The 27049-nt window shown below is 42.8% G+C and overlaps 2 protein-coding genes across 2 annotated transcripts; both read left to right on the top strand.

Annotated features, from left to right (window-relative positions):
- The first annotated feature begins 14237 nt into the window (after window positions 1-14237).
- Window positions 14238-22587, top strand: LOC114828695 (pepsin A-like). Its single transcript, XM_034295954.1, has 9 exons — window positions 14238-14348; window positions 14453-14594; window positions 14913-15030; window positions 20403-20521; window positions 20601-20797; window positions 20915-21031; window positions 21289-21433; window positions 21857-21955; window positions 22320-22587. The coding sequence occupies exons 1-9, from the start codon at window positions 14290-14292 to the stop codon at window positions 22455-22457; spliced, it is 1134 nt and encodes a 377-aa protein (XP_034151845.1). The 5' UTR covers window positions 14238-14289; the 3' UTR covers window positions 22458-22587.
- LOC114840496 (piggyBac transposable element-derived protein 4-like) lies at window positions 16326-18114 on the top strand. Its single transcript, XM_034295955.1, has 2 exons — window positions 16326-16459; window positions 17200-18114. The coding sequence occupies exons 1-2, from the start codon at window positions 16344-16346 to the stop codon at window positions 17927-17929; spliced, it is 846 nt and encodes a 281-aa protein (XP_034151846.1). The 5' UTR covers window positions 16326-16343; the 3' UTR covers window positions 17930-18114.
- Window positions 22588-27049: the final 4462 nt, after the last annotated feature.

Here is a 27049-nt window from a genome sequence, read left to right as displayed (position 1 = left end):
AAGTGAGATCAAATCCACATTGTTTAGCTTTTTGAGTGGAAACGATACTGTTTATTTTTGTTTAAATAATTCATTTTACTTGGTGTCTTGTGACACTTGCCTTAATACAAAACATAATGGTTCTAGCACATATTGGGCCTCAGACAGGAAAGACAGGGAAGACAAGAAAGCACTGACATGGCCTGACAACACAAGATGAATTGATAATCAGAACAAAGGAAGAACACAGGTTTAACACAAAGGATTACAGGGTCACGGGAGACTGGTGAGGCGCAGGACAAGACAGGTGAATAGAATTTGGGCGTGACAGCCCAATTGGCCCCCACACACTGCATATGTTACTGTTCAAAAACGACTCAAACAAGGTGATCCTTCAGACCAGTTAGTTGTTGGAACAACCATGGCACGGTTGGGTTTGGACCGGTGGTGTGAAAGATGACAGTGGCTCTAGCAGTCTGGGCTGGATGGTACAGAGACCCGTAACATTAAACTCATGCAAAGTGGTGTAGTGTACATGAACAGTGGGAACAAACGACACAGACAACAAAAGCTACCGTCAAACATAAAACGTTTATTATAAACACACGGTAAAGGGGTTAGGGAAAAAGAGCTGAGCTGGACCCACGAAATGAAATAATATAGTCCAAACACCCCTAAACTGAACTTGCCTGCCTCAAGAACAGTGGTTTATGATTTCGTAATCAAAACTTCCCTTTTCTTTAACCACATGAAATATAAATTGTGATATTGTTATTATTCTCAGAACATCTTCAGTGCTAAAATTATTTTACTTCATGCTAACTGAGGTTATTAATCTTCTAGGCCTTTGTGAACTGCAAAAACATCCCTAAAGTGCCCATGGTGACATTCACTCCTTCTTCTTACACCTCCCAGGTAGTCCAATAAAACACGTTGCAATCAGATTTTTAATGTTGATGTGTTTCAGAGGAAAGTTATGATAGCAATGTACATGTAGAGGACATTTTAAAACTGGGTTTATCACCTTATAATTGATCCTTCAGTTTTAGTCACCAGTTTTTCGGACGAGATTGAACTCTTGGGGGGATGGAATTCTGATATTGCTGTTATTCTTTGGTGAAACAAATACATTTTAAAATGGACAGAAATAAATGTGATGTTCTGTGCTTTAGCCTCATTCATATTTTTAATTGTATTTTCATATGCCTCGAGTGTAGAGCAAAATAAACATGTTTTCTTTACTGTCCCAGTCTTTACAGGGTGAACTGAATGAAAAATGACTCCTAATGATCGGAATTATCAGATGAAATCTCTGATAGGAGGATAGTGTCTGATGTATACAGTGGGTTTTGCATGCTACTGGAGAGTGGCAGCCATAATGGCAACAAATACATGCAGAAAGGGAAATTGTATAAAATTAAGAACAAAAATATGGAACAATGATCTGTCGTAATGTAAAACTATTTAAATAATTGGACAGTAAAGGAATAATATGTCTCTCAAGGCTAGTATTGAACCTAATTCTGATGCAGCCAGTGCGGGCTCTAGCCTTTTGGGGGCCTTAAGCAACATTTTGTTTGGGGCCCCCTCTCCCCAATTGGTCGGGGGCTCACTATCAGTCAGGGGCCTAAGCAACCGCTAATAATATTAATTAGGGGTTTAAGCACGAAGTGCTGAAACCCTATTGTTATTGTACAGATTTTTATTATTATTCTTCTGCCGTAAAACGCATCGTGCAGCCCAAACCGTAAGAGCTGGAGCTTTGAAACTTTGGCATATGGTAGTACAAAAATCGAGGAGAGGTTATCAAAATATGAGCCCGATTGGCCCATAAGTGGCGCTATAGCGACCTATAGCGCGAAAGCGGTCATAACTCCTAGACCGTATGTTGTAGACTCAAGTGTCTTATATCCCTGTAATCCTTGGCTCAAGACGAACAAAACGTATATCTCCGATTTCATTTCCGCCATGATAGATTTTCCGCCATTTTGAATTTTGTCAAAAACCTACTTTTGCAAACTCGTCCCTGGATTTTCGCCCGATCGGAACCAATCCAGTGTAGAAATGTTCTATGGAGTCTGAAAATCAATAATTATCAAAAAAAAGTTTAAATTTCGATTCATGGTCGCTAGGGGGCGCAAAATTAAAGTTGTGGGAGGAGCCTATTTTACTAAAAAGGCTATAACTCAAGAAGTAGTTAAGTAAACTTCACCAACCTTGGTATACATGTGTTAGAAGTCAGTCTGAGGTCACAGTAAAAAAACTGCGTCGATTGGCCACATGGTGGCGCTATAATATGAAAAAGAATACGAAAAACGTATAGACACCTGACCGTTTGTCCAAATTACTTGAAATTTGGTATGCAGTGTCTTTGCCCAAGGGGCCATGTATGCCTAAGAGGATATTGGCGTATCTCAAAAAACATGGCCGCAATTGGCCAATGAGATTTGAGCACCTATTAAACCAGGTTGACATACTCTGATCAGAACGAAACTTGGTGGGCATGTTTGGCACAAGGTCCTAGAGGTCTGTAAGAATTTTGAAAAAAATCGGCCACTAGTTGGCGCTAACAAGTTTTAAGGCTCTCTAATCACGTGTTGTTACAAATTTCGTCAAAAAATGCATATCACTTGATAGATCTCCTCATGCTGAAAAACTTTGCCTCAAGAACCACTACTGTCAATCAAACTGTTCATTTAATATTCGCGAATATGTTAAAAACCTACTTTTGCGAACTAGTACCTGGACTTTTGGCCTTTCGGAACCAATTTGGTCTACGATGATTCTCTGGACTCTCTAGATCAATAATTATCAAAAAAAATTTCCATTTGCCTGGCTGTAACAGGATAATTTATTCAAGTGGCAGGACAAAATACACTCAAAAGCCAATAAATCCCATAGAAAAACCCCAAACTTCACAAAAATAGATGAGCATATGTGTCATAACATAGTGAAGAAGCATGCAGAGTTTTGTGGAGATCAGACAATAGGTGCAACTATAACTGTCAAAAAGCTTTGAAAAATGTCCAAAGCTACAATGCCTGTATTGGCTGTGAATGGACTTTTCCATTTATTATTTCAGTGGTTAAATGCTTGCTAAATAAAACGTAATGTCTTTTGATGTTTGGGTGCTTAAAGGCCTTAACAGCTTGAACCCCGATAAATGCTGCTTGCAGCTTTAATTATTATTATTATTTTATTTGGCAGACTTTCTGAGCACTGAAGGACACCTTACATAGTAAAGATAGCTTTCACACAAACAGGAAAAAAGACTACAACCTGGTATGGGTTGTAGTACAGTGGAGTGTAACAAAACATGTCAAATAAAATAAAAATGGAACTACAGATGAATGTGTGGCGGAAGCAAATTCCCCAGCCTAGGTGCTGAGCAGGTTAAAGCCCAAGCAACCAGAGTTGATAGGCGGAAATGGGGGGTGACAAGAAAACCAGCAGAGGCTGAGCAGAGGGAGGGAGCAAGAGGGGACATGGCCAGGCAGGAGGTCAGGGAGGTGAGTAGGTGCAGGATAATGCAGGGCTTTGTAGGTGAGGAGGTGGGTCTTACATTATATTTGGTAGAGCACAGGAAGCCAGTGAAGACTGATATGAATGGGTGTGATGTGTTCAGATGATTTTGTGCAAGTGAGGATTCTGGGCCCTGAGTTCTGGACCAGTTGGAGTCTCTTGGTGAGTTTTTGGGGAACACCAGTGAGTAGAGTGTTTCAGTAATCGAGTCAAGAAGTGACAAGGGCATGTATGAGTGTTTCAGTAATTGAGTTGAGAAGTGACAAGGGCATGTATGAGTGTTTCAGTAATTGAGTCGAGAAGTGACTAGGGCATGTATCAGTGTTTCAGTAATCGAGTGGAGAAGTGACAAGCACATGTATGAGTGTTTCAGTAATTGATTTGAGAAGTAACACGGCATGTATGAGTACCATAGGTACTGCGTAGGTCTTCAGGGCCAGTACCTCTTATTTCGGGACATCTCCAATTGTAGACTTTGTTCTCAGACTTATCCTTTTTGTCATTGTTGAACTTCTTGATTTAAATTTCCTTGATTTCCGTAGAAAGTTTGTTTTGGAGCTCTTTATTCGTTTTCATAATTTCCATAAATATACTTTCATTATTGAAGGCTAGTTGCAGAGTTACACGTTTCTCTTCAATAAGTGTATTCATTTCTTTCGAGTCCTTTTTTAACTGGTCGACAATTAGTGTCATTAAATCAACATTTGTTCAGGATGGCGCACCAGCGATCACAGAATTCCTTTGTGCGCTGGCCCAATGATGGTTCTTTTTGCCACCTGTGCCCTCTTGGAATAATTCCTTGGCAGCAGGGGCTAGCTCAATTTGCGGCATCGGCAGCTCGCAGTGGCATTTTTAGTGGCAGGTTGAGATGCCACGGCATCTTCCCCGTTAGCAGTGGCATTTATAGTGGCAGGTTGAGTTAGCAGTGGCATTTTTAGTGGCATGTTGAGTTAGCAGTGGCATTTTTAGTGGCATGTTGAGTTAGCAGTGGCATTTTTAGTGGCATATTGAGTTAGCAGTGGCATTTTTAGTGGCATGTTGAGTTAGTAGTGGCATTTATAGTGGCAGGTTGAGATGCCGGTGGCAGGTTGAGATGCAATAGTATGTGACTGGAACATACATTGAAGTCACAGATCTTTACAGATATATTCCATATCACAATGAAAATGTTTAGCATATTAACTATTTGTATTTGAAAGACCAAATTTATGAGAACCTTATATAAGGACAACATGACGAAGAAAGCTATAGTAACCGAGCACATTAACTATTTTGATTTTGAAACTAATATCCTGTCATTTTTGGGAAGGAAACCTTTTTAGTCAGATGAATGCTGGTTATACAGGGAAGGATTGAAATTACTTTTCAGGCAGAGGAGGGGGAACGGGAGTAATGGATAATAAAAATGTTGCCTTGACTGTGAAACATTTAACAATTTTCTTTGTTAACCCTTCTTAATATCCCCTGTCAAATTGTTTTCATGGTTTTTACTTACTTAATACCACAGACAGACAAGGTTTATCCAGAGACTGGAAAAAATACTGATAGTACCTAGAACTGTAGTTGAGAAGCAGCTATTCATAACAGAGGTCATTTTGCCAGAGGTAAAATAATGAGGATATGTAATGTTTACAAATAATACAACTACATTTACAGGAAAACTAATTACTGAGTAAGTTATGCCATACAACAACTGTCTCTCGATTTTGGATAATTTGGAGAACATAATTTCCAGAATACATACCACAACAAGAAAAATAGAATCATGACTTTCTGCTAATAGTTGTTAAAATCCAAACTGAAGTACTTGAATATGACTATTAATTTTAGTGAGTACATAAATGTACAGTATACAAGACGAAATACTTTAATGGGTTTGAAGCTGATAATTTCTGACATGCTTATTAATAAAAATTATTTTATTTTTTGTTACATGTGTCGTTACCAAGCAGAATCTGTGCTTCTAACCACCACACCTTCAAAGAAAAAGAAAGGGTAGGCTACAGGATGTTCTTTCCGATGTTGGTGTGCAATTCGATATGAAACATCACTTAATGCATTATGCTTGCTGTTGCATATTAGCAGGTGATGTTTTACATAAATCACATTTACAGATTATTTCCTTTTTCCCCAAAGCTGCAAGAAAGGCAGCTGAAGAAACCGAGACCACTGAAGAGGTAAAACCATTTGTCAACTCCTACCCAAAACCATTTCCCACAAAAATGTATTTAACTCAGGACTGTTATCTTGTCAAAATTGGCAATCTGTAATATATTAATAAGTGTGTATGTGTTGCAGTCAGAGAGACAAGTGTTGTCGGTTGCTTGACCATAGAATACAGCATTGCTTACTGTGACAGGAAGCTTTTTTGTTTTGTTTGATGTGTATTGAAGATGCTCTGGATACAGATTAGTTGCATGACCATACCATACCATACCATCTTCTTCCGCTTATCCGGGGCCGGGTCGCGGGGGCAGCAGTCTAAGCAGGGATGCCCAGACTTCCCTCTCCCCAGACACTTCCTCCAGCTCTTCCGGGGGGACACAGAGGCGTTCCCAGGCCAGCCGGGAGACATAGTCCCTCCAGCGTGTCCTTGGTCTTCCCCGGGGTCTCCTCCCGGTGGGACGGGACCGGAACACCTTCCCAGGAAGGCGTTCCGGAGGCATCCGAAAAAGATGCCCAAGCCACCTCAGCTGACCCCTCTCGATGTGGAGGAGCAGCGGCTCTACTCTGAGCTCCTCCCGGGTGACCGAGCTTCTCACCCTATCTCTAAGGGATCGCCCGGCCACCCTGCGGAGAAAGCTCATTTCGGGCGCCTGTATCCGGGATCTTGTCCTTTCGGTCATGACCCAAAGCTCATGACCATAGGTGAGAGTAGGAACGTAGATTGACTGGTATATCGAGAGCTTCGCCTTGCGGCTCAGCTCTTTCTTCACCACGACAGACCGATACATCGACTGCATTACTGCAGAAGCTGCACCGATCCGTCTGTCAATCTCCCGTTCCATCCTTCCCTCATTCGTGAACAAGACCCCTAGATACTTAAACTCCTCCACTTGAGGCAGGCACTCTCCACCAACCTGAAGTGGGCAAGCCACCCTTTTCCGACTGAGGACCATGGCCTCGGATTTGGAGGTACTGATTTTCATCCCCACCGCTTCACACTTGGCTGCAAACCGTCCCAGCGCATGCTGAAGGTCCTGGTTAGAAGGGGCCAACACGACAACATCATCTGCAAAAAGCAGAGACGAAATTGTGTGGTCCCCAAACCTGACACCCTCTGGCCCCTGGCTGCGCCTAGAAATTCTGTCCATAAAAGTCCAACATGCACTGGGAACAAGTCTGACTTACTGCCGGCAATGCGGACCAAGCTCCTGCTTCGGTTGTACAGGGACCTGACAGCCCTTAGCAAAGGACCCAGGACCCCATATTCCCCAAGCACCCTCCACAAGATGCCGCGAGGGACACAGTCGAATGCCTTCTCCAAATCCACAAAACACATGTGGATTGGTTGGGCAAACTCCCATGAACCCTCCAACACCCCGTAGAGGGTATAGAGCTGGTCCAGTGTTCCACGGCCCGGACGAAAACCACACTGTTCCTCCTGAATCCGAGGTTCTACTATCGGCCGTATTCTCCTCTCCAGAACCCTGGCATAGACTTTCCCGGGGAGGCTGAGAAGTGTGATCCCCCTATAGTTGGAACACACCCTCCGGTCCCCCTTCTTAAAAAGAGGGACCACCACCCCGGTCTGCCATCCCAGAGGCACTGTCCCCGACCGCCACGCGATGTTGCACAGGCGTGTCAACCAAGACAGCCCCACAACATCCAGAGACTTGAGGTACTCAGGGCGGATCTCATCCACCCCCGGTGCCTTGCCACCGAGGAGTTTCTTGACCACCTCAGTGACTTCAGCCCGGGTGATGGACGAGTCCACCTCTGAGCCCTCATCCTCTGCTTCCTCAATGGAAGAAGTGACAGCGGGATTGAGGAGATCCTCGAAGTATTCCTTCCATCGCCCGACGACATCCTCAGTTGAGGTCAACAGCTGCCCACCTCTACTGTAAACAGCGTTGGTAGGGCACTGTTTCCCTCTCCTGAGGCGCCGGATGGTTTGCCAGAATCTCTTCGAGGCCAGCCGATAGTCCTTCTCCATGGCCTCACCGAACTCCTCCCAGGCCCGAGATTTTGCCTCCACAACCACCCGGGCTGCAGCCCGCTTGGCCTGTCGGTACCCGTCAGCTGCGTCAGGAGTCCCACAAGCCAACCAGGCCTGATAGGACTCCTTCTTCAGCTTGACGGCATCCCTTACTTCCGGTGTTCACCACCGGGTTCGGGGATTGCCGCCTCGACAGGCACCGGAGACCTTACGGCCACAGCTCCGAGCGGCCGCTTCGACAATGGCGGTGGAGAACATGGTCCACTCGGACTCAATATCTCCAGCCTCCCTCGGGATCCAGTCGAAGCTCTGCCGGAGGTGGGAGTTAAAGATCTCTCTGACAGGAGACTCGGCCAGACGTTCCCAGCAGACCCTTACAGTACGCTTGGGCCTGCCGAGTCTGTCCAGCTTTCTCCCCCGCCATCGGATCCAACTCACCACCAGGTGGTGATCAGTTGACAGCTCCGTCCCTCTCTTCACCCGAGTGTCCAAGACATACGACCGCAGGTCAGATGAGACGACAACAAAGTCGATCATCGACCTGCGGCCTAGGGTGTCCTGGTGCCACGTGCACTGATGGACACCCTTATGCTTGAACATGGTGTTCGTTATGGACAAACTGTGACTAGCACAGAAGTCCAATAACTGAACACCACTCGGGTTCAGATCAGGGGGGCCGTTCCTCCCAATCACGCCCCTCCAGGTGTCACTGTTGTTGCCCACGTGGGCGTTGAAGTCCCCCAGTAGAACAATAGAGTCCCCAGTCGGAGCACTTTCCAGCACCCCTCCCAGAGACTCCAAGAAGGTCGGGTACTCTGCACTGCCGTTCGGCCCGTAGGCACAAACAACAGTGAGAGACCTATCCCCGACCCGTAGGTGCAGGGAAACGACCCTCTCGTTCACTGGGGTAAACTCCAACACATGGCGGCAGAGCTGGAGAGCTATAAGCAAACCCACACCAGCCCGCCGCCTCTCACCATGGGCAACTCCAGAGTGGTGAAGAGTCCATCCTCTCTCAAGGAGTGTGGTTCCAGAGCCCAAGCCGTGCGTAGAGGTGATCCCGACTACCTCTAATCGGAACCTCTCAACCTCACGCACTAACTCAGGCTCCTTCCCCGCCAGCGAGGTGACATTCCACGTCCCTAGAGCTAGTTTCCGTGTCCAGAGATCGGGTTGTCTAGGCCCCTGCCTTCGACTGCCGCCCGATCCTCTTCGCACCAGCCCCTTATGGTCCCTCCTGTGGGTGGTGAGCCCACGGGAGGGCGGCCCCACGTCGCCCGTTCGGGCTGAGCCCAGCCGGGCCCCATGGGGGAAGGCCCGGCCACCAGGTCCTCGCATACGAGCCCAAACCCGGGCCTGGCTCCAGGGTGGGGCCCCGGCTGCGCCATACCGGGCGACGTCACGGTACTCATAATGTTTTTCATCATTAAGGGGGGTTTGAACCGATCTTAGTCTGACCCGTCGCCTAAGACCTGTTTGCCTTGGGAGACCCTACCAGGGGCATATAGCCCCAGACAACATAGCTCCTAGGGTCACTCGGGTACTCAAAACCTCTCCACCACGTTAAGGTGGCAGTTCAAGGAGAGGTGATCTGAAACCATTTCTTTGATTTGTGTATTCATTTTTAACATGGTTTGCTCTTGATTATTGATCAAACTTAGTGCCATTGTGGCCTTTGGTGTATTCCTGTTTGTATATATCTATTCTTTATTTTGTTTCCCTATTTCATTTTGACACACTACTCCTTTATTGTCCAATTAGATAATCTCTCTGATTGACATATTACAAGCACCTGTGTGTGTCCCACAATACCCTATAAAAGCATGTGATTTGCAGTGTTTTTCATTGTACCCTGATGAGGACAGCCTGTCCGTCGAAACGGTGGTCTTATTACTCTTTTGTGTACGTTTTTTTTTTTATATGTATATGCATTTGAGTTTAGAGTGTGCTGCTTTTTCATTCATTTTGTTTCCATTTGGTACCCTTTAGCCAGCACCTCGTCAACTAAGGTGTCCGTTTCTTCTACCTTTAAAATGAATCATCGTCATTAAATACACAGTGATTTATTGGACAGACATGATATAATAGTACAATTACAAACACTGTTTTGAGCCTTTAAATGGGACATTTTTCATTGTACTGTTCTTGTACTGTTCAATGACAATAAAGTTGAAACGAATTTAATCTAAAATTGCTTCATTATATTGTATATTTCTGGATTAATGAAATACCCATTTACTCTTTTTCTCTAAAAGTGTGTAACTTGTCATTTCCTCATGAAATGATCTTAGCTCAACTGTCGTAAACTTTTCACTAAATCTTTTTAACTAGAGTTTAAATGTTTTATTGATTGCCAGACGAAGGTCAGGCGGCAAAGTTCGTAATTTAACTTTTGTGGGGAGTTTCATATATTAATTGCTATTTTTCCCATTAAGATCAGATCTTTTAAATGAGTCTCGGATGTACAGCTGCTCTGATGACGGACTTTACTCTGAAACACATTGTCGCTATTGTCAGTTGGACTTTAAAAGACTCCACCTGTAAGATGTAGGCAGATGCTGGGAGGGTGAAGGAGCTTCCACTGAGGGTAAAGGTCACTGGGGCCAAGTTGGAGAAGTTGTTGCAGTTCACCGTGGTCTAGAAAAGGAACAAGTTACACCATGTGATTGTTCTGCTGGAGAACAATGGGAGATGGGGGTGACAAAACAAAGAACCCAACAGGCATGTCTGTCCCAACAAACAAAGACAGAAAACAAAGATAATAAAATCGGACAGTTGGGGTAAAAGTTTATCAAGCAGGTCCCCACAAGGAAAAAGGTTATTTTGACTCTGCGCCTGTGTCCTACCACAACCACAATTGTGACATGTATGTTATATGATTCACTACTGCATCTAAAACCCCTGGGGAAACTCGAAATAATCCTTCCGTGAGTCTGGGTCCTTAAGATATGTAAAACAGTCCAAGTCGAGGATTGTCCGAATAGGTAATCGTGCTGTTTTTTTGTAATGTGTTATGGAAATTCTTGAACAAATGTACATTTGAGAAATTACTGTCTTTCTATTACCTGGTATGTAACACTGGCATTTGGTTGTGAACAAAGGGAATTTGTGCTATTGATTTAGGTCAGCTGTGCAGCAACTTACCACACCCCTTTTAACTGTAATAAATACTGACTGTTCATGTATCTTCCTCAGAGGATTATTTTGTACGCTTTTGACGCGTCTCTCTACGTGCAAATAAACTGCTAATTGTGCCAAGAAAATGTTGTCTTACCTTGCTCCTTTAAGAGTTCCGATCGATGGAATTACTATCACAGATGCTAGTCTTGTTGTGCTGTATGATCATAAGTACAGTAAATCTGTCTGTGTTTATATACTACTTTCTATTGTTCTGTAATATAAGTCTGGTTGTCAAATATACAGTACTGTGCAAAAGCTATTTCTCTAAACTGTAACTCTACTTTTTCAGAACATACAATGTATAACATTGCAGTACACAGAAACATTAATACAATGAAAACTAACAAAAACATCATGTGTTTTTTAAACAAATGTGTTTTTTTGTGGTTCCTCTTAGAACTGAAGAATTTTGCTTAGGGAAATTGTGTATTTCTTTCAATTATTCTTGTGGTAAATTTGTATTTTCCAGGATTTTCCATTGCTCTCCTTTTGGCTTTCTCTGTGTTTTCTGATTTCAACTTCCTCATCTTTACGACATTAGTTCTAACCATCTCACAAGTTATCAATTACCTCAAGACATTATTCTTCATTTGTATTATGTATTTTCACGTTTATTTTCATTTTAATGTTATATGGTGTTTTTCAAGCAAATAGACCTCTAATACCAAGACAAAAAGCTTTACACACTTTTCAGATGGCCCTTAGACTTTTGCACAGTACTGTAAGTATTGATATTTGTCAAAAATAACACTTTGCCCCTGTCTCTGCTGGTTTTAATATTTGTAGCTTATTGTAAATTTGATAGCTTGTCTTTCTATATCAGTCGTATTGTCTTTTACATGACTTTGCTACTGATGCAAAATGTCCTGGTCCTCTGATTAGTCTGTGGATTTTTCATTCTATCTAGAATATTTAAGGTACCCCAGTTGATGTCAAGGTTAAGATCAGGGTTAGGTTAAGGTTTGAGTTAGTTTAAGGTAAGAATTAGGATAAGTGTTAGATGTAAGGTTTGGCGATTTGGTCCCCACAAGGATAAAAAAGAAATCTCCATTCTGGTCTGTTGTGGCTCCAATCAAGTTTTTTATATTGTTGATCTCACTGTCTGGCCCAACAATCAGAGAGGTTCCAGTGTCCACGATCGCCTGGCAGCCACCAGTACAAGCCACAACTTTGCTGTTCATTGTAACACTGTAATGACAACTACTTTGAGTATTGAAATGTGTAGAATGGGACATGTTTTGAAGGGACGCATGGAAAAGAAATACAAAAAAAAGAAAAAAGGGCCACATCACATACCTATAATCTAAGGTCTGACAAATCAAAAATGTTGAGACCTACAGTTCCTTTTGTCAAGACTGGACATGCATTAAGACCTCAACAGCTCACTGGAACCACATTTTTTGAGATTGTCTGTTTCAAATATCGAAGCCCATATAATCTGCCTCTTAAATCTCTAATACATTCAGCTGTCATCTCACAGGATTGGGAAGCTGCTGTCATTGTTCCTTGAGGCCTTTCTGAATCTTGCCATGTCCGTCTAAAGTGTTTTGATGCCTGGTCAACAAACAGTCAAACAGCCATCTGGTCACATATTTTTCTGTCTAAGGTTCCGCCAGGCTTCAGAGCCATGGGGACATCACCAAATCTCTAAGGCTACAAAAACTACACATCAGCATAAGACAAAAAGACATATTGAATGACTTTTTAACTGATTTGGCTAAAGCGTTTGACTGTCAAACATTGCATTTATATCAAAACTCCACAACCTAGGGATGTAAGAAGATTGTCTAGCTTGTATTGAAAAATGGCTAACCATAATGATGGCGGTATCCATAGATGGGCACAATTATAAAAGTTAACTTCATTAACTGTTAGTCCTTTCTCCAAAAAATTTACATGAATGATCATTAATCAGTTAAATTCTTAAAAATGTAAGGGAAGTTAATGATAAACGTAATGTACATTTTTATTATATAAAAAACTGCTCTGAACTGTACATGCTAGAAGCTTGCGTTTTTTCCCACAGGATTCCTGACTTCCTGACTAAGTCAAATGACATTACATTGGTTCTTTTCCATAAAGGTGAGGCAACGTAAAATGATGTTGAAGTTACTAAATTTTTGGAAGGTCTCACCCCAGCATAACAATGAATTGCCAATCCATCTCACTGATACTAGAGAGACATACTTTGTTGGCCAATCACAGACGATGTTTACCACACACAAGTGTTGTTTTTCACTCTTGACCTTCATACTGAAGCCTTGAGATTAGCACGCAATCTTACTGCAGTTTTTACTATGAAAATAACATCTAGATATTCAGCACAGCAAGCATTGGATTTGGTCTCCTTCCCCGCTCTGGGCTGAAGCAAAAAGAACCCACGGGATGATTTCTCTGGTGTTTTAGTTAAGGGCCATCATACTCTTGATCTCAATGTGTGGCTTTAAAGAAAATGACAAAGCTGGTGCTGGCAGCATATATTTAGCTATGGATTTCATTACATCATTAAATTATGACAGTGATTGACAATCAATATGTTCTAAGGAGATGTTTGACCTTTAACTGCTGAAATAAGTACAATTAAGCTTGGATATAATTTGCTTTTCAAAAGAACCACTAAATATAAGCAGTTGGGTCCGGTGGAAATAAGTGCCGTCATCTGTCTTCACCTCTGACTGAGGAACAATAAAGCAGTCAAGAACAAAATAAAAAACAAAAGAGAAAAGGCCTGCTATGTCATGACCTCAACGACCATTTGGTTGTACCTCATAAAACGTACAATGTGTTAATTTCATGAAAACAAGTCCATCCATCATCTTCCGCTTATCCGGCGGCCGGGTCGCGGGGGCAGCAGTCTAAGCAGGGATGCCCAGACTTCCCTCTCCCCAGACACTTCCTCCAGCTCTTCTGGGGGGACACCAAGGCGTTCCCAGGCCAGCCGGGAGACATAGTCCCTCCAGCGTGTCCTAGGTCTTCCCCGGGGTCTCCTCCCGGTGGGACGGGACCGGAACAACTTCCCAGGAAGGCGTTCCGGAGGCATCCGAAACAGATGCCCAAGCCACCTCAGCTGACCCCTCTCGAAGTGAATGAAAACAAGTCTGAAGTGTAAATTCAACATTGTTCTGAAACCTATTTACTTTTGGTAGATAGCCGTCCCACATAACCGTATATCGCACTTTCACAATCTGAATCTGAGATATCGACTGTGTTCTGAACTACAGCATATTACCTGTGTAGTGCGGTACTTCTGACCCAAGCCCTCTACTGCTCTACACCTGAGATACCGTGCCAGTCAAGGACGCGATACTCCCGTGCTACTGTATGATAACAGAGGGCATGTCATGGTCAATGACCACCGGGTGAGTGGGTTCTGGTGTCCAGCGTAACTGTATATAAAGCCTTGCCTCTCCAGCTCTAACTTCACCAATAACCAAGAACCAGACAGAGTCATGATGAAGTGGGCTGTAGTCCTGTGTGCCCTGGTGGCCATCTCTGAGTGCAATGTCAAGTAAGTACCAACAGACTGTTCTTTCACTCCTTTTTGCATTAAATGTTTGTTTTTTATCTGCCTGTGCAATCTGCCAAACGACCAAAGTGTAAATGCATTTCCAGGATCTCTCTGATCAAGGGGAAGACGGCCAGAGAGACCCTGATGGAGAAGGGTTTGTGGGAGGAGGTCAGCAAGAAGTACCCATACAACCCCATGGCCAAGTTCCTGCAGACCGGAGACGAGGGAATGACCAATGATGCCGACGTAAGCCGGAGACTGACGCTTAGCCTAGCCGTTTGAGTATAGGGCCGGTGACCACAAATCCCAGACGCAACAAGGTGAAAGATCTGTTACGTATCCACAAGCCAGGCCCTTCACCCTACCTTGCTTTGGATGAGCGTCTCCGTCTGCTTAGTGACTAAGATATGTAGATGCATGAAGTTTATTAACTGTAGTTTATTAACTTGGGTACGATACCAGGCTGGTCCCCAATGGGAGCGATTGATAAAGTGTACTATGGACATAATGCACAACTGTCTATTCATACTGAATTGCTCACCTTGTGTAATCCTCTCTCGGCAGATGTCCTACTATGGTGTGATCTCCATTGGAACTCCTCCCCAGTCCTTCAAGGTCATCTTTGATACTGGCTCCTCCAACCTGTGGGTGCCCTCTGTTTACTGCTCCAGCCAAGCCTGCCGTGAGTACACACTGTGTGGTCAGAGAAGTCTCCGAAACCTTATTTAAGTATAAAACATGTTGAAAAGAGTCTGGTTTCTTTTGACATAGAAGAACCATGTCAGTGTTAAAGCGTCACAACTTTGTCTGATTGAATAAAACAAAGTAGCTAGCAAGATTGAGATCACTGCAGCCATTAACTACCTCAACTAAAACAACTGCAAATGTTTTGCCTAGAAATTTTGACTTTGAATTTGATATCTTGCATGTCTACCTGTTGTTGTGAGTCGCAGCAAAAAGTAGCGTGGTTCAAGGCTAGAAATTGTCAATGGAAAACATTGGTATCACACAATAAAACATATTCTTTATTTTATTTACCATCGCAATGTGTGTTGGCAAAAAAACTGCTATAAATTAACTGATAAACAATGAATGATCCAATTCCGGTGACTCTTTTACCCAAGTGTAACGTCGATAAAAAAAGGAAGGTTTGATATCTATAAAAGGTTAACATGCCATCTTGTGTCAGTTAGTAGCTCTACACTGGCCCTGTGATCTAACCTTCATGCCATCTTGTGTCAGTTAGTAGCTCTACACTGGCCCTGTGATCTAACCTTCATGCCATCTTGTGTCAGTTAGTAGCTTTACACTGGCCCTGTGATCTAACCTCTATGCCATCTTGTGTCGGTTAGTATCTCCACACTGGCCCTGTGATCTAACCTCTATCAATCAATCAATCAAATGTATTTATAAAGCCCTTTTTACAACAGCAGTTGTCTCAAAGTGCTTTACAGAGACACCCGGCCTTAATTAACCCCTCCGGGTCGGAATCCGCAGTATCGCGGAAAATCGGACACTGTATATTTCTAATCGTAGAATCCGAATGGTTATAGCTATTAACTTGCTGTTTCCTTTCCCGTGTGCTGCACATTCCAATGAAGCGATTGATATAAGATTTGTGTTCATGCGTTCATCACAGCCTTCGTAAGACGACCGCAAAGTTGCACCAAAAATGGGAGCCATTACGCACATCACGAAATGTAGCCTAGTTATATCCGCTGTTTAGAAGGCTAATCTTTGTTGACTAGTCGCAAACGGTGTGTGTACTATGTCATCTGACGCCTGGCATTCAATAGCAATTCAAATTAGCATACCCTGCGAATCTCAGGTATAAGGCGCAAGCACCCATTCCAAGTGGCCTCTACTTACCCAGCGCATCAGTCGAGAGAGTATCTAGAGATAAATTGCTTTGCTTTTATTCCAACAAAGAACATTTTCAACAACGAAAACTTTTGTTTATGCAAGATGGCGAAAAGGTTTACAGCCCAGCAAGTCATGGAACAGATCTTCGAAAGTGATGAAGATGCTGCAGCAGATTCTGGCCCGGATGACTTTTTTACTGACGAGGAAGAAGATTTCATCGATGGAATGGATCGAATGGAGGATGAAATGTAAGTAGATTTCAGTCATGTTGGGATCACCATGATTATTTCATAATGCGTAAATTGGTTTCCATGGCCTATTGTTACATAGTAGGCTACTGTTCTGGTAAATAGAACACATATTCTATACAGGGTCGTTCTTGATTTGTTGTTACAGTTAGTAACCTACTGTTCTGGTATATAGAACTTAGACTAGAATGAAATAAGTAACGGAACCCAGTCCGGGATAACATTGGATTTGCTCTAGGTTTTATTGAGGTTTGTACTCATACTGACTTAGTGATAAGTTCACAGGGTTGTTTGGTAGGGTATATGTTTTTGCAAGCCATGCTTGTAACACCTCGTGAATGCTTAGGATGTTATCAACGACCGTAAGAAGGGACCCCTGAGTATGACACGCTCTTCCGTGTGAGGCCACTCATGGATGACATCAAAATAGCATGCTAGTCATTCTACCAGCCCCGGCTGAACCTCTCCATTGATGGACGGATGGTTGCCACAAAGGCCAAAACAGGGATGACCCAATACATGAAGGCCAAACCTACAAAGTGGGGCTTCGAACTGTTTGTGTTGGCAGACTCCAGCAATGGGTACACTTGTGACTTCACAGTCTACACTGGGAAGAGCAAGTTTGCCACTGGCTGTGGACTGTCCTTTGACTCTGTGGTGGGGCTGATGAAGCCAGCATTCCTTGGTTCAGGGTACCACTTGTACGGTGATAGTTTTTACACCGGCCCACATCTGTTCAGACACCTCAGGTCCTTGAAATTTGGAGCCTGTGGGACCATCCGTGAAGGAAGGAAGGAGGCTCCAAAAACCAAGGTCAATGCCCTGACCAGGAAGTCCCCAAGAGGATCCCTGAGGTGGATTAGAGACGGCGACCTCCTCTTCACAAAATGGATGGACAACAGGGAAGTCTCAATGTGCTCCACCATTCATCCTGCATACTCAGGTGACACAGTACAGAGAAGGCAGAAGAGCAGGGAAGGACACTGGGAGACAAGTCACATTCAAATCCCAACCCCAATCATAGAGTACAATAAGTACATGGGAGGTGTTGACTTGTCTGACCAACTCATCCAGTACTACTCAGTGCACCACATAACCAAGAGGTGGTACAGGACCCTCTTCCTCCATTTCCTGGACATTGCTATTACCAATAGCTACATCCTCCACCAGGAGCTGTGCCAGAGTGCACAGAGTCGGCCCCTGACACATGAGGCGTTTGTTGAGCAACTTGCAGCTGAGTTGTGTGGGGTGACATTGGCTGTTGCTGCCACACCAAAACTAACCGGACATACCCCTTTGCCTACCAGAGAGACAACTGACCAAAGCTCGAGGGCCACAGCTGGACGCCTCAGGTGTGAGCTCTGCAAGCGAAATGGTGTAAAGAAAGACACTCCCTGGAAATGCGGTGAATGTGATGTGCCACTCTGTTTGCTTGCAGACAGGAACTGCTTCCATCTGTGGCACAGCTAAAAAGACTATTTGTGGGTGCTCATTTATTTTTGAGTAAGACCTGATTCATGGTAACTGATTCATGTAAAGAGTTATTTTTTCTTTTTTTTTTCACAGAACATTTAGGAACTGCTTCCATCTGTGGCACAGCTACAAAATACTTTTTCTGTTTACCTATTTATTTTTGGGTAAAACAATTTATCCCAGTAAATGTGCATAGTTCTATTTTTTTTATTGTTATTTGTGTTAGAATCAAAACCCCATGGTGATTTTCAGTTCTTGTATTTATGGATAATAAAAACCACAAAAAGATGCACGTGTGTTTTGCATTCATTGCATATACACAGTATAATGAGTTTCTCAGAAGGCTGTTATGATGTAGTTTTTTGGGGGGATTATATCTAGACATATTCGTGAAGCAATCAGTTTGTGGATAAACAAAAGGAACGTTTATCCCTATGGGAATAAACAGCCAAACAGACTCCACAGAATGGTCGCCAACCGAAGCGCATTGCGTAGGCTACAATTCCATAATTATCCTGAAAAATTATCTACAGGATCTTACGGCAGGCTTTTGCTAACATCTAGGCATCCTAACGAAGCGACTGGAAAATAGTTTGTATACATATGGATAATAGAGTCCGCCTGGTAGATTTGGACCAAACCGGTCACCATTACGCATTGAATTAGCCAAGTCTTCCTATGTTTATTTTTTGCCCGAATCAAAAATAGCCCTTGTACCATATTTGTTCTAGGGGAAACATGATCTCTGCAACCTAGGAAGGATGTTACGTCATAGAAGTCACTTCCATAGAGACGATAAACAAAATTGAGGATCTCAACGATCACTGATCAATAATGGCGATTAGTAGTTTTCGTTCCGCTTATGCAAGATAGCTCTTTGTTTTCATCCAAAACGTTTTAGAACATATTTGAACGTAATCAAGAGGCCGAGGAAGGTTATTCTGTCCAGGAACACTTTCTACCAGGCACGCGTAATGACCAACCAGCTGAGACAGCTCAGACAGGTGACGCATCCAGATTATAAGTGAGTACATCGCTATTTCTGATAAATGGCACCCTATTATGTCGTTTGTATTATAAAAATGATATGAAAACGTTTTTTTGTCAACATAGTATGAGGATGTTCATGGGTTTTTGGGAAAAAGTTGTAATATTTCTTATTTTATTAAGTCAAAACTATCTAACGGTCTCGTGCTGCCATCTGGTGGCCGTTTGGCTTCATCACAGGGAAAAATTCCCAAAAAGTTTTTATTTCTAAGTTATTTTATAAGGTTTTATTTCTAGGTACAAGAACCAACTTTTTTGGGGTGCCTATATTTTTGACCTTCTATTATTTGTTTTATTCATGAGTTTCAACTAAATGCAATGTAATATGACAGTAAAGGCATGAAACTATCAGGGAATACAATTGAAACAAAACTTCATAAGGGTTTCAATACAATTTTATCATCCTGAATGGCAGAAATGTTTTCCCGAAAAATATGTCTTTTGCCTTTCCAACAGATGAGTTTTCTAAATGGTGATTCAAAAGTCTGTTTTTATGTGTTATTATTGTAGCTGAGGGTGTGGTGAATACCAGGATATGCAATAATCCATGGTATCGGTTACAGAAATGAATCTAGGACCCAAAATGTCCAAGTAGTGACATCCGGCCTGGAATGCCCACTGACCACTTTGGGTTAAACCCCAAGGAGCAAACAACAGTAGTGTTGAATATCAGTGGCAAGGAAAAACTCCCTAAGAAGGTCGAATTTTAGGAAGAAACCTAGAAAGGACCCAGGCTCAGAGGGGTGACCAGACCTCTTCTGGCTGTGCCGGGTGAGATATTAAGAGTCCAATTGGAATAATAAATACATTTCTCCGGGCTAAATCCAGAGTCTATTTGATTTTAGACTAGGTCAGAAGTATGACCAGGTGGACAAGGACAGGGACAGCAACGGGCCCCCCAAACCAGGTAATCCGCAGGTGTGGACCAAGATCTCATCTCCTCCTAAAATGTAAAACTGGAGGAGACTGAGAAAAGTTAGTAGTACATCCCTCATATCCCCCAGCACAATAATATAGCAGCGTAACACCTTGGAACAGAGACGGAGGGGTCCGGTGACAGCTATGCCATCTTGTGTCAGTTAGTAGCTCCGCAGTGGCCCTATGATCTAACCTCTATGCCATCTAGTGTCAGTTAGTAGCTCCACACTGGCCCTGTGATCTAACCTCCATGCCATCTTGTGTCAGTTAGTAGCTCCACACTTGCCCTGTGATCTAACCTCCATGCTATCTTGTGTCAGTTAGTAGCTCCACACTGGCCCTGTGATCTAACCTCCATGCCATCTTGTGTCAGTTAGTAGCTCCACACTGGCCCTGTGATCTAACCTCCATTCCACAGGCTGTGCAATTAATCTCAGGGGACACAAAGTAGACTCCTCATGGACCTGTTGGTTCAGTGGCCAATCAGCCTGATTGTGTTTTACAGAGAACCATGTCAAATTCAACCCTTCACAGTCCAGCACCTTCAAGTGGGCCAACCAGCCTCTGTCTATTCATTATGGAACCGGCAGCATGACTGGAAGGCTGGGCTATGACACTGTTTCGGTACGTTCATGTCAGTTGAACGCGTTATTCTGGTCCTGTGTTTTCTGGTAGCTGATGTGGGCTGCATGTGTGTTTTCAGGTGGGAGGCTTGTCTGTGAACCAGCAGATCTTTGGTATCAGTCAGACAGAAGCTACGTTCATGAGCTACATGGTTGCTGACGGCACCCTGGGACTGGCTTTCCCCAGCATTGCGGCTTCTGGGGCCACACCTGTCTTCGACAACATGATGAGCCAGGGCCTGGTGTCCCAGAACCTGTTCTCAGTCTACCTCAGCAGGTACCCTGGACTACTGAGTTAATAGTAGTGAAACTGACATAGTGTTTTTAAAATGAAATGTCTGTTTTGGCAATTTAAGCAGTTACCTTATGGTCTCTTCTCTTCCTCCACAAACAGCAACTCTGCTGAGGGCAGCGTGGTGTCCTTTGGTGACATCGAGAGTAGCTACTACACTGGACAGATCACCTGGATCCCCTTGACCTCTGAGACCTACTGGCAGGTCAGCATGGACAGGTACAGTTGCAAATCTCTGGGGTGTTGTAGGATCTCTCACACTGGAATACCTAGAATGTACATGGCTGCTTCCGTGTTTAAGTTAATGGCAGAACCAACTTTATTTTCTAAGTTTGATGATAATATTGAAAAACCTTCCTCACAAAGAGACCTCAGAATGAAAACACAACACATGTATGAGAGGGAAATATACTGTACATAATATACAACTGTACACAAAGCCAGTACTCAGACTCTCCTGATATTGATCATTACAGTGTTACCATCAATGGCAACGTTGTGGCCTGCAACGGTGGTTGCCAGGCGATTATTGACACTGGCACCTCCCGGATCGTCGGGCCAAACAGAGACATCAGCAACATAAATTCCGTGCTCGGGTTCACACCTAACCAGTATGGACAGGTGAGTCCAACCACACACTTGCACAAACAGAGTCTCTCTCTCTGTCTCTCACACACACAAACACACACACACACATTGATTACACTTAAACAATATATTTTTCTAATCCTTATCTTAGTAACTTCAGCATAACTTTGATAACCAAAGTTAATGTCTAAACTTAACCTAACAAACAAAACTTTATCACAACCCCATTGGTAACTGTTGCCCTAAACAAATCCCTTTTTTCAAAATGATGACTTGAAGAATGTCCCAATTTGAATCCTTCTTTTAACGTATAATCGTTTGGGGACGTTTTTGTCCCTGTTGATATTTTAAAACATGAAACACACACACACACACACACACTTGTTTTTTTTCACAATTACACCTTGCTTAACCACACAATAACATGTAACGTGTTCTATATTACTTCTGTCCTAGAACTCATTGAACTGCGGCAACCTTGCCAGCACACCTGAGATTACATTCACACTCAACGGAAATGCCTTCACTCTGCCTGCTACCGCCTACACCATCCAGGTAGAGCCCAATAACAAACATGCCGTTAAAATCTCTCTGACCTTGTCTGATCGTTGCTGGTGGTGTGTTTAGTCTGTCAATCTAACTGGTTAGCTCTATGTTGGGCTATTAGTTGTTCTGGTAGATTTGCACAGGTGAAAGAATGAATCAGGGCTTGAGGCTTCTTCATGGAAGGTCTCCAGATGTTACAATCACAGTCAGTGTTAGTTTGAGCTCCTCAACCAGACCACATGTATACCTGAAACCCATTTATTTTAGTTACTGGAGCAAAAGGTCTAATATCTCTCATGAAAAGGCACCAGCGTAATACAAATAAGTAAAGACATTTCTGATTTTCTCTCTCTCTCTCTCTCTCTCTCTACAGAGCTCTTATGGCTGCATTACAGGTTTTGGTTATAGCGACTTTGACCAGCTCTGGATTCTTGGAGATGTTTTCATTCGACAGTATTATTCCATCTTTGACCGACAGAACAACAGAGTTGGTCTGGCCCAGGCTGTCTAAGAGATCCACTGATAAGACCCTTTCTAGAGATTAACTAGATGTCCATTTAGACCCCAGACATCTTAAATCCCAAAATCCTTAAGGAGATCATGACATGTTATAATTGGAGACATGCAAAATTCATATGAAAGCCAAGTAATATAACAAAACTAATGGATTTATTCCTAATACATTTACATATCTCTGTCACACATTAAGATCCATTTTAGAAATATGTCATAATGTGCACCCAATATTTTTCATATGAATCAACATTAGAACAAATTGTGACACATTGATTGTGAAATGTTCCGCTGCTACTGATGAATAAAATCTATAACTAGCAATGTCTGTGTACGGAATTTGATTATGTTTCATTCTCTTTCCCTGAGGAAAAGTATGTTTATGTTTAACTCCTGTATCTGATGTAAGAAATGGGGAAAACTGAAGGGTATTCCCAAGGGGCAGGTATAACCATAACAGAAATATTCCTCTGTAAACCTATAGACTAGACCAGGACTAGACATATGTATTTCCACCAGGGAACCATGTTAGGTCCTGTCCCAATATCCACACTGCACCCTGAGGTCTTCCGCGAAGATATTAAGAGCAGAATTGGGACCGTTCTTTCTTCTCCATTGCACGTCCCCGATGTCGCCACTCATCCCGGTTGTGCTACCTGCACCAAAACAACCGTTTTGCTTCCCCATTGGTTAGCGGTTCGAAACGCCACGACACTACAGGGATTCTGGGTAATAGCCTATCGCAAAGTCTGGTCTGATGCACACTTGTGGAAGGGGTGCATTAAGTGTGCAAGAGGACCCCCTACGGTCTTGCACCCCACTAGCGAGAACACTTTGGTATTATTTTTGAAAGCTGGGTTCGATTCCCAGTTATTACCTTCATATATCGTTGTGCTGAAAACACTGGTGACACTGCATTTGCTCGTCAGTTTTTAATATCAAGCACTGGGTCCAGCATATTTTATAAATGTTTAACTCTGGCGTTTCTCTCGTAGAGATGTAGCATTCAGATGTATGATCACCAGGTGATGAATGAAGCCCAAAGCTTTGTTTCATCCCATGCGTTTTCTCGAAGCGGACTGCAGATGTCCATCTCCACTGACAGGCACTGGGGCTGTCCTCCATGCCAAGTCCTCCATGCCAAGTGCTTCCCATATATTGCACATAAACGATAGCTAAGTAGGTAAAGCTGATAATTAGATAGCAATCTGACATCACAGTCACAGCGTTGAATCCAGTTGGCTTATTGGTTTAGGTTTTCTGTGACAGCACACTTATTGAAATATTTATTTTTATTTTGGCATAATGTTAGTATTTTGTCTTCCGCAGCCTTAAAAATACCAAGGATGCAAAAGTTTTAATCAAATTCTTCCGATCGGGGCTGACTTTGAAATTTCAACCCATTTGAATCCATGTGAAAGGGCCAAGGCCTGTATCAGTGTAGTACCATGTGATAAATGAAGTCAGAAGCCTCGTTTGATCACGTGCCTCATGAAAAATGCAGGCTATTATGGTTGTTCATGCCTGAGACATTCAAACACCGACCTCTACTGGTCACCTTATTTAGTCATTTATATTCAAACTTTTTTAGCTATGTGGTAAATCGAACCATGGCGCAGCGGGTAGCGACGCCGACACTCAAACGCTCTCTTATGAAGTGAGATCGAATCCACATTGTTTAGTTTTTGAGTGGAAACGATAATGTTTATTGTTGTTTAAATAATTCATTTTACTTGGTGCCTTGTGACACTTACCTTAATAATACAAAACATAATTATGGATGCACAGTTGAAACATGCTAGCTGGAAAGGCAAGAAGAATGAGGGATACGAACCTCGGTTTATAATTTCCCTTGACACAGCGCACATCTACCCCCTGCACCATGACACACACACACAGATTCCTGTAGGACATAGCAGAAAGTACATTTTCATGAACATTAAACATGTGACATTTATTCCTGACCAGCAGGTGTCACCACTGCTGTGAGTTCAGACAATGAACCGTTTTCATCCCAATTTGGACAAAGCATTGAATGCTTCAGAAAAGTTTGCTTTCCCATAACTAGTTGAAATCATTGGCAGGACACATTTGCTAGGAGAACGGTCGTCAGTAATAAATGAACAGAAACCTAAACCACAAAAAACTGGACAAATGAACTAGGATGGGCAGGAACAAAACCCCTGAACACTGTTACATTTGGTAAAACCAAAGGCTGCCTGGGCACATTGGGGAAGCTGGAACATTAAATAGGGTCCGTGATGAATGAGAACAGGTGCCAGTGGTGAAATGTGGGAGAGGGCGTTGGATTCACTGGCACGGCAGAATGTGACAAATACAATGTTAATATGTAGACTAAAAATACACTTACAAATAAAAAATACCCCAACATTGAGCATGCAAATGTGATGCTCTTTGTTCGGCTGTACAACGCTGTTAAAGTAAATGCAAACGCTGAACCTGGTTCTAGCACATATTGGGCCTCAGACAGGAAAGACAGGGAAGACAAGAAAGCACTGACATGGCCTGACAACACAAGATGAATTGATAATCAGATCAAAGGAAGAACACAGGTTTAACACAAAGGATTACAAGATCACGGGAGACTGGTGAGGCGCAGGACAAGACAGGTGAATAGAATTTGGGCGTGACAGCCCAATTGGCCCCCACACACTGCATATGTTACTGTTCAGTGGCTCTAGCAGTCTGGGCTGGATGGTACAGAGACCCGTAACATTAAACTCATGCAAAGTGGTGTAGTGTACATGAACAGTGGGAACAAACGACACAGACAACAAAAGCTACCGTCAAACATAAAACGTTTATTATAAACACACGGTAAAGGGGTTAGGGAAAAAGAGCTGAGCTGGACCCACGAAATGAAATAATATAGTCCAAACAACCCTAAACTGAACTTGCCTGCCTCAAGAACAGTGGTTTATGATTTTGGAATGAAAACTTCCCTTTTCTTTAACCACATGAAATATAAATTGTGATATTGTTATTATTCTCAGAACATCTTCAGTGCTAAAATTATTTTACTTTATGCTAACTGAGGTTATTAATCTTCTAGGCCTTTGTGAACTGCAAAAACATCCCTAAAGTGCCCATGGTGACATTCACTCCTTCTTCTTACACCTCCCAGGTTGTCCAATAAAACACATTGCAATCAGATATTTAATGTTGATGTGTTTCAGAGGAAAGTTATGATAGCAATGTACATGTAGAGGACATTTTAAAACTGGGTTTATCACCTTATAATTGATCCTTCAGTTTTAGTCACCAGTTTTTCGGACGAGATTGAACTCTTGGGGGGTTGGAATTCTGATATTGCTGTTATTCTTTGGTGAAACATATACATTTTAAAATGGACAGAAATAAAAGGTGACGTTCTTTGCTTTAGCCTCATTCATATTTTAATTGTATTTTCATATGCCTCGAGTGTAGAGCAAAATAAACATGTTTTCTTTACTGTCCCAGTCTTTACAGGGTGAACTGAATGAAAAATGACTCTCCTAATGATCGGAATCATCAGATAAAATCTCTGATAGGAGGATAGTGTCTGATGTATACAGTGGGTTTTGCATGCTACTGGAGAGTGGCAGCCATAATGGCAACAAAGACATGCAGAAAGGGAAATTGTATAAAATTAAGGGGATGAGGGCCTTGTCTAGCACATAAAGTTTATGGAACAATGATCTGTCGTAATGTAAAACTATTTAAATAATTGGACAGTAAAGGAATAATATGTCTCTCAAGGCTAGTATTGAACCTAATTCTGATGCAGCCAGTGCGGGCTCTAGCCTTTTGGGGGCCTTAAGCAACATTTTGTTTGTGGCCCCCTCTCCCCAAGTGGTCGGGGGCTCACTATCGGTCAGGGGCCTAAGCAACCGCTAATAATATTAATTATTATCATTATTTTATTTGGCAGACTTTCTGAGCACTGAAGGACACCTTACATAGTAAAGATAGCTTTCACACATACAGAATAAAAGATTACAACCTGGTATTGTTTGTAGTACAGTGGGGTGTAACAAAACATGTAAAATAAAATAAAAATGAAACTACAGATTGAAAGCTTTCTGGAAAAGATGTCACTAGTAATAAAAAAAATAAATAACTAACTGTATCTACATGTTGAATGTGTGGCGGAAGCAAGTTCCACAGCCAAGGTGCTGAGCAGGTGAAAGCCCAAGCACCCAGAGTTGATGCAGTTGAGACGGAGTGGAGGGAGCGAGATTAAGGTCTAGAGACTAGGCCACTCCAGGACTTTAATGTGCCTCTTCTTCTTGTGCTGATGTATGTTGTGATTTCTAGAGTTAAAAAAGTTCTAAAACGTATTGCACAGTTTGGGGGAGGGTTCTGAAGGGAAGTTGTCGCGTCGGGGGAGGGTTCTGAAGGGAAGTTGTCGCGTCGGGGGAGGGTTCTGAAGGGAAGTTGTCGCGTCGGGGGAGGGTTCTGAAGGGAAGTTGTCAGGAGGAAGAAGTAAACGGTTTACTGTAGAAAAGAGAAGCTTTGAGTTGCTATTACAATTGATAATATCAGAGTAGTATGATGTTCCGGCTACGGAAAGTGCTTTTATATACTCCA

This window comes from Esox lucius, chromosome 12, assembly GCF_011004845.1.
Source record: "Esox lucius isolate fEsoLuc1 chromosome 12, fEsoLuc1.pri, whole genome shotgun sequence".
NCBI lineage: Eukaryota > Metazoa > Chordata > Actinopteri > Esociformes > Esocidae > Esox > Esox lucius.
The sequence above is the reverse complement of the archived record's forward strand: the minus strand, read 5'-3'. Positions and strand labels throughout refer to the sequence as shown.

Bases quoted from the DNA above. Each gene is read 5' to 3' on its own strand.
- LOC114828695 (XM_034295954.1), top strand. From the start codon at position 14,290: ATGATGAAGTGGGCTGTAGTCCTGTGTGCCCTGGTGGCCATCTCTGAG. The intron at 14,595-14,912 runs GTAAGCCGGAGA...CTCTCTCGGCAG, and splicing joins GAATGACCAATGATGCCGAC to ATGTCCTACTATGGTGTGAT. The intron at 20,522-20,600 runs GTACGTTCATGT...GTGTGTTTTCAG, and splicing joins TGGGCTATGACACTGTTTCG to GTGGGAGGCTTGTCTGTGAA.
- LOC114840496 (XM_034295955.1), top strand. From the start codon at position 16,344: ATGGAACAGATCTTCGAAAGTGATGAAGATGCTGCAGCAGATTCTGGC. The intron at 16,460-17,199 runs GTAAGTAGATTT...ACATCTGTTCAG, and splicing joins GATCGAATGGAGGATGAAAT to ACACCTCAGGTCCTTGAAAT.